The sequence below is a fragment of the Benincasa hispida genome, chromosome 12, assembly GCF_027475165.1.
Source record: "Benincasa hispida cultivar pf3 chromosome 12, pf3_genome.v1.1, whole genome shotgun sequence".
In the NCBI taxonomy this organism is placed as follows: Eukaryota; Viridiplantae; Streptophyta; class Magnoliopsida; order Cucurbitales; family Cucurbitaceae; genus Benincasa; species Benincasa hispida.
This window is the reverse complement of record NC_143489.1, coordinates 32,467,447-32,474,490: the sequence shown is the minus strand read 5'-3', so window position 1 is coordinate 32,474,490 and position 7,044 is coordinate 32,467,447. Positions and strand designations below refer to the sequence as shown.

Sequence of the window (7,044 nt, the reverse complement as noted above, 5' to 3'; positions counted from 1 at the left end):
ATACATTAGTTGAGAGATTTTCAAAAATAGAAAAATAAGAAACTATTTACACAAAATAGCAAAATTTTAATCTTCTTTAATAAAAGTCTACTAGTGATAGAAATTGATAGATAGAAATTTATTTTTGTTATTTCTATAAATATATTATATTTTTGTTATTTTTATAAATAGTTTGACTTTTTTTTATCACATTAATAAATATATTATATTGAAAGTAGTTAGTATGTCAACAATAAAGTTCTAACATATATCAAAAGGCATATGGTTCGAAACTCCTTCCTCTCATCTCTGGTACACCAAAATAATAATAATAATAAATAATGTAAAATCTTCATAAATCCTTAAATTCAATTAAATAAAATTTTGTGCAAAATAATTTTGACCAATGTACCAATTAATCCTCGAATAATTTTGCTAAATAAAAAACATAATAATTACACTTTAGGGTTAAATTTGATACACTATAACAAACTTAATTTTTATCAGTAGTCAATTTTTTCCCTCTAGAAGTATTGAATAATTAATAATACTATTTTTCCTCAAAAAAAAAAAAAAAAAAAAGATTAATAGTACTATTACTATATTCTTTTTATTTAATCAATTAATGTAAATAAAGAAACCGTGTAATAATTACAAACATTTAACTTCATATATTAATTGTCTGCACGCTCTACCCATAGCCAATGTCTGCAATTTAAATAGGCCACTAGAGAATACTGTAGCTTATTCCATCTTATGTGGTTATAAGCTTCTTTGGTAAGCTCCTGTGATCATTTCTATAATCGGGGATCCTCTCTACAGCATAGCAGAGTTGTACATAAAAAGTGAGACATATAATTGCATTAAAAGTTGAGAAAATTTCCTTATATATCTGAAAAAACACAGGTCTACCTAAAGCCTAAAGATGAATTTGATCATTGGACCAAATTTTCTAGCAAGAAAGGTACCTATTGATGGTTAGGCTTTTCTAATTCGGCGATGTACAATTGCTGGACCTCGAAATTTTATTGGGTATAAATTTACACAAACTGGCAAATAAAGTATAAAGATTACACAGCCGCAATACTGGATTTCTTTAACATTCACTTTGATGCAAGCTGTAGAGCAGAAATATCTTTGGTCCACAAAACTCGAAATGTGTGTGCAAAGCAAGAATGATTGCTCAAAGTGCATCACTCCAACTTTGGTAGGATTCATCAATTCTTTACTTGGAGAATCGTAGTATCGACAAAGATCAGATACTGGAACATCGGGAATTAAAGATTCAGATATGAAAAATGGAATTCAAGTATATAGAAACATACCTAATTCTAGAGCAAAATTGTCTAAGAGAACGGTTTCATACCTGCAGTTCTGTGGAACCCTCCAAGACGAAATTGATAATGGCTTAAGATATGGTGGCGTCGACATGTAATGTTTCCAATCCTCGAGCATAATTCTAAGATCATGAAGCTTACTGTCCATTCCAATACAGCAGTTTGCATGCATGGTTAGTACACGATTCATATCTTTGCTGGGTTCACAGAACCCACCAAAGTAAGCAGTATCCAAGAATCTAATCTTTAGTCCAATTTCATCGATGAAAAAATCGTATTTGATCCTATTAAGAACATCTTGATCATGGTATCCTGGATAACTTTCCCGAGCTGAGTACCAATATTTGTAAAACTCAATTGACCGGTTATTGGACTTCACGTAGGTAAACCCTCCATTCGGTCTGTTATCTAAATCATCAGGGATGCCCAGGTATTGATCACAAGCAATCTGGAAATCTGCATTGATATCAAAGAAAGGGAACGGATCCCTGAACCACATAACATCAGCATCCTGAAGGAAGAAACAAGAGTACGGGAATTAAAAGAAACACAAAAGGAAAACTTAATAAAATTATATCTTGATCTGAGTGTTCGATAAAGACATGAGCTGAGAGGAGCATGCAAATTTCCATCCTTCAACATACATGAAAATAGAAACTGATATATCCTAAAGGAAGTAATTGGTAAACGGCCAAAAGTGGTGAATGTATAAGACACATTGAACAGCTAAATAACAGATCTCAAACGACAAAAGTTTAACCAAGGTATGTCATGCTATCATATACAGATGTTTCACTATTGAAACAAAAGGCAAGGGAGACCTAATATGGGTATTACTGCTGATAGTGGAGAGGGAGATTGACAACCAACTGGGCAATGGATTGACCCTAATTCTTTATCTTAAATCAAGCCAGGGGGAGCAGAGGTGACAATTGATTGAACCCCTCTCCAAAAAAATCTTCCCCTGAAGAAACCACCCAAGCATGTCCAAACAGTGGAGGAGAAAGACATCCAAGTGGTGACTGGAATGGCCTTAAATTCCTAACTTAGAATGAACCAGTCGAGCAGAGATGAGGATTCAATTAATAAAGGAATTTATCCTTTCCCAGAAGCCTCTCCCTGAACTATATGAGGCAATTCTGGGTTCCTAAAGAGATCCATTGGGACATAGACTTCTTAAGTAATTCCAAACCAAAGAAAGGTGCATTGACATACAGTTTGATACCCTAATTCTCCATGACAAATATTTTTGAAGCACAAACAACTGGTTTCTGATATTGTGGACGCTGTCCATACACTTTGAGGCTTTGGATTCCCAGATTAAGACTTAAAACCCGTATATGTTGGATACACAAATTAGAGTATGAGTTGGAAAGACACTATGATATACATGCGTAAAACTTATTGTGGAGATAAATTAGAGTATGAGTATCTCCAACTTCCTCACAGGCAACCTTAGTCTTGTCACTTATTTCATTTAAATTCTAAATACAAATATCAAAATTTTCCTTAGAAACTTTTGAGCAAAAAAAGATTTAGGGCATGTTTGAAAGTAACTTTGAAATAGTTAAAATTACCTTGGTCATGTTCAAAATCACTCTCAAACATGCTTTCATTAAAAATCAATTTTGATCTATGGAAATAGCATTTAGAAGTGTAAAACGAAACATAAGATGAGTATATGAAAATCGCTTTCAATGATTGAAATAAATTCCTAAAATCATTTTCTCTAAAATTAAAAATTTTTAGATCACTCCCAAACACACCCTTAGTATGTTCGTGCATACAAACATACTTCAAAAGAGGTGACCCTAAGACACTCTAGACGTATTGTTTATCTATGTGGTTCTTTATGGTATACTATTGATAAATAATAAATTCAACAAAATTTCTACACAAGGAAAACTCTAAATTTCTTCCCTAGTAATATCCAAATTCACTGAACATATATTGATTGTCCACCCATTATCAGTTTCCTACGTGCTGTTTATCCAACCTTCCTGAGCATTAGATTAAACTATATTACATATCTCAACCTTCAAAAGGAAACCAAAAAAAAAAAAAAAAGGATTATTGACGTAAATGAAAACTGAGGAAGCAACCATTTCAAGGAGAAAGGAGAGAGTATGATACCGTGAATACAAAATTGTACCCCATCTCAAGAACAATTCGCAGAAAATCAATCCTTCTCCACATCATCTTCAAGTAGTCAGGTGACATAAAATGTGCCTCAGAATGAAAATCAACTCCTTCAGTAACAAGAGCAAAGCAATGGACATGGATATCCAAGCAACGACTAAATGCCTTTTTGTCCAATGCAATAATAACCAAATGATTCAATAGTTGGTGAGTTCGATTTCCAATTCTAAAGCTCTGTAGAAAGAGATCAATGACTGAATTTGGAGATGCCCATGCTTCATTTAAAGTAGTTAAAATAACAGTTTTGTCTTCTGTTGCAGCATCCTGTAAGACCTTGTCCAGCCCGTACTCATCATTAGCGTCCTATAATTACAGCCAAAAGAGGCAAAAATCAAAGGCAAGTAGAAGTATAAATATAAGCATGAAAAAAAAAATCCAGTCCAAATCAGTTCAATACTTAAGGATAAGAGTTGTTAAGCAAGTGGTAATTAAATAAGGAAAATAATAAGTAAAGAAGTCTTGCCACATTCCCATCCGTTGTACATATCAGTCACGGTGTGACTGATATGATTGTCATACTGGCAGGTAAATTCATCCTCCAAAACAACAGTACACTATTTACTATTAAGGATTCACAACATAACATCATCCTTTTGGCAACATGGAAAATGAAAGCTTCCAAGATAACGATATTAGAGAACCTAAATGCAAAATGAAATAATCTGACCAAATGGATTCTACAATTCGGGAACCAACAACCGAGAATTGTCCCTCCTAATGGCATTTTCACTATCCCCAACAGACCCAGAGGAGCACAAGATAAGCAGAATGGGCAAAGATTTGAAGGTTCCAATTGAAAGGGAAAAATAAAATCTACTCTGCGCTCACATATGAAAAACAGAGAGAGAGAGAGATGAGGAATAGCAGAGGCACACTGAACGCAACCATGCAAGCTAAATAAAGAAAGATAATCTCATAAACATCAAAAGGCTACTAAAGAATATCAGCAAGAAAGGGGAGTCATAACCGTTCTGTATTTTTCGGCATACACTACCAAAACGAATCATCATTTCACATCCATCCCTCATCATAGAAACCAATTCATCAATGATATATTAGAACTCACAATTAGAAACAAACGAGAAACAAGATCGGAAAACAAATAAGGAAACGGAGATAACTCTCACCGGAGAAAGGTCGTCTTCATCAGCGAGGGAGGGGAGGAAAGGCGAAACAGGAGGAGGACCGGATAAGGAGAAAAGAGAGAAGTAGCGAAGGGAGTTGAATTCTCTGAGAATAACAAGACAACAGAGGGAAATGGCAGTGAAGAGGAGAAGAATGTGAAGGGTAGGGCGGAAGGGGGAGTATGTAAACATGGCGGAAACGTAAGAATTAGAAGCAGAGATCATAGACATTACAGCGGCGCATCTCATCACCGATACAGAAACGCCTAGGGTTGAAGATCGCATCCAAATTGGAAGGAGAGAGCAAGAACAGCAGAGTATCAATCAACAGTTCATCGTATGGGTTTTAGAGAGAGAGTGGGAAGAGAAGGTGGTGAAGAGAGAGAGTAGACTACAAGAGAGTGAGAGAAAGAGATTTGAGATTTGAGATTTGTGTGGGAGCCACAGCCATGGCCAGAGCCAGAGAGCCACCATTAATGGAAGAAGTTTGTGCTCAAAATCTTAATGCAAAACTCATTACCATAAACCCAACAAATTCCACCTCTTTAATTACGTTTATCCATTTTGGCTTCTCTCTTAAAATGAAAATGAGAGCTGAATTTACATTTTTTTTTTTTTAATGTAACGCACTTTCATCTCCCACTTACCAAATCTATGCTTACCTTACCTTTCATTTCACTATTCCATTAATTATAAAAAGATATTTAGGTACTTCTCCATATCACCTATCTTTATGCATCTTATTCTGATTGAATTTTTTAATCATAGTTTATCATGTGACAAATTATTTTTGTTTTCTTAAATTTTTTAATTATTTTTTATGTACATGATGAGAGAGGAATGCATATAGATGGATGCATTCTAAGTATTACCCTATTATTATTCTTTTTCACAAATATCAATTTATATTTTAAATTTTTTGGGTTGTATCAGTTATCCACTTTTATGAGTGTATTAATCTACAACTGTTTCAGAATTCATTTGATTAAATATTGTTTTAGACTTCTAATTTGAGTCAATTAAACTCCAAATTTTTTATAAGCCAATCAATTTAGGACATTTTCATTACAGTTATCTTTAAAAATCATCAATGTATTAATTTGAAAAACATGTTGCATTTTTGATTTATTGCTTCAAGAATTCAAGAATACTTCTTTTATTAATGACTAAAAATGAAGGCACAAAGGCCTATTTATATACATTAGGTGGTTGTTAACCTAGGGAGTTGGTCAACCTAAGGAAGATACCTGTTAAAGAAGGTAATAAACTGCTTTTGTTAGAGCTAGTTGTTACAATATGTTAAAGACTCCAGAAACAATTAATTAAATTCTAACAATAATTTAAATTCAACTACAATTAGTCAACAATACAACAACATCAACTCTACCCGCCCGAGAGAAACAAACGCGCCATCGAGTTTGGCTAAGTGAGTTCAAATTCATTTGGAGGATGATAATGATATATGTTTGAAACATTAAATGTTGAGCTGATTTTCATTGCTGGTGGAAGATCTATGCGATATGCATTAGAACCCAATTTCTCTAGGATAGGAAAAGGGTTGATCTTCTTGTTGGTGAGTTTGGAATGTTGTCCTTTAGGCAATCTAGTTTTCTTCAAATGTATCATGACCAATTCTCCAATTCTAAAATTAGTAGGTCGTCTATGTTCATCAGCTCTACATTTGTAATCAGCAGTAAATTTCTCTAAGTGTTGGCGAATCTCTTCATGTATTTTCTTCACTTGATCTGCCATTAAAGTTTCTTCGACACTTAGGTCAACTGAAACAGGTAAGTTGGCAAGATCTAAGGTCAATCTCGAGAGTGTAGACAATTTCAAAGGGACATTTTTCGATAGAATGGTTGACTAAATTATTAAAAAGAGAGTACCATGACCAAGTGTGAGATCCCATTGACGGGGTTTGTCTCCACTCAAACAACGTAGGAGGTTACCAAGTGTACAATTAGTAGCTTCTGTTTGTCCATCAGTTTGTGGATGGCTAGTTGAGCTAAAAAGGAGAGTAGTGCTGAATCTTTTCCATAGAGAACGCCAAAAGTAACTCATGAATTTGACATCTCGGTTAGAAACTATGCTTTTTGGAATGCCATGTAGACGTACAATGTCCCTAAAAAATAAATTTGCCACATTCAAAGCATCATTAGTTTTTTTGCAAGCTAAGAAATGTGCCATTTTACTAAACAACTACCAAAATAGAATCAAATCCTCGTTGAGTTCGAGGTAAACCAAGGACAAAGTCCATGGAGTGGTCTTCCCAAATATTAGTAGGTATAGGGAGAGGTGAGTAGAGACCTTTGTTTGAACTAGATCCTTTGGAAGTTTGGCAAATAAAACATCGTTTGACAAAATTTGCAACAACCTTTTTCAATTGTGGCCAAAAGAATTTAGAA

The 7,044-nt window shown here is 34.2% G+C and overlaps 1 protein-coding gene across 2 annotated transcripts; it reads right to left on the bottom strand.

Annotated features, from left to right (window-relative positions):
- Positions 1-837: 837 nt before the first annotated feature.
- Positions 838-5,228, bottom strand: LOC120092562 (uncharacterized protein At4g15970-like). 2 transcript variants are annotated; one of them, XM_039050684.2, is made up of 4 exons: positions 4,643-5,228; positions 3,450-3,818; positions 1,346-1,827; positions 838-1,241 (listed from the first exon to the last, which is right to left on the bottom strand). In XM_039050684.2, exons 1-4 carry the CDS (start codon positions 4,922-4,924, stop codon positions 1,235-1,237), a joined length of 1,140 nt encoding a protein of 379 aa, XP_038906612.1. In that variant the 5' UTR covers positions 4,925-5,228; the 3' UTR covers positions 838-1,234. The 2 variants fall into 2 exon arrangements, with proteins under 2 accessions (XP_038906612.1, XP_090163863.1); XM_090307737.1 differs by having other exon boundaries at positions 4,874-5,228.
- Positions 5,229-7,044: the final 1,816 nt, after the last annotated feature.

Excerpts from the sequence above, each read along its gene's own strand:
- LOC120092562 (XM_039050684.2), bottom strand. The coding sequence starts at position 4,924 with ATGCGATCTTCAACCCTAGGCGTTTCTGTATCGGTGATGAGATGCGCC. Across the intron at positions 3,819-4,642 it reads ATGAAGACGACCTTTCTCCG|GACGCTAATGATGAGTACGG; the intron begins GTGAGAGTTATC and ends CTGTAATTATAG. Across the intron at positions 1,828-3,449 it reads GGTACAATTTTGTATTCACG|GATGCTGATGTTATGTGGTT; the intron begins GTATCATACTCT and ends TTCTTCCTTCAG.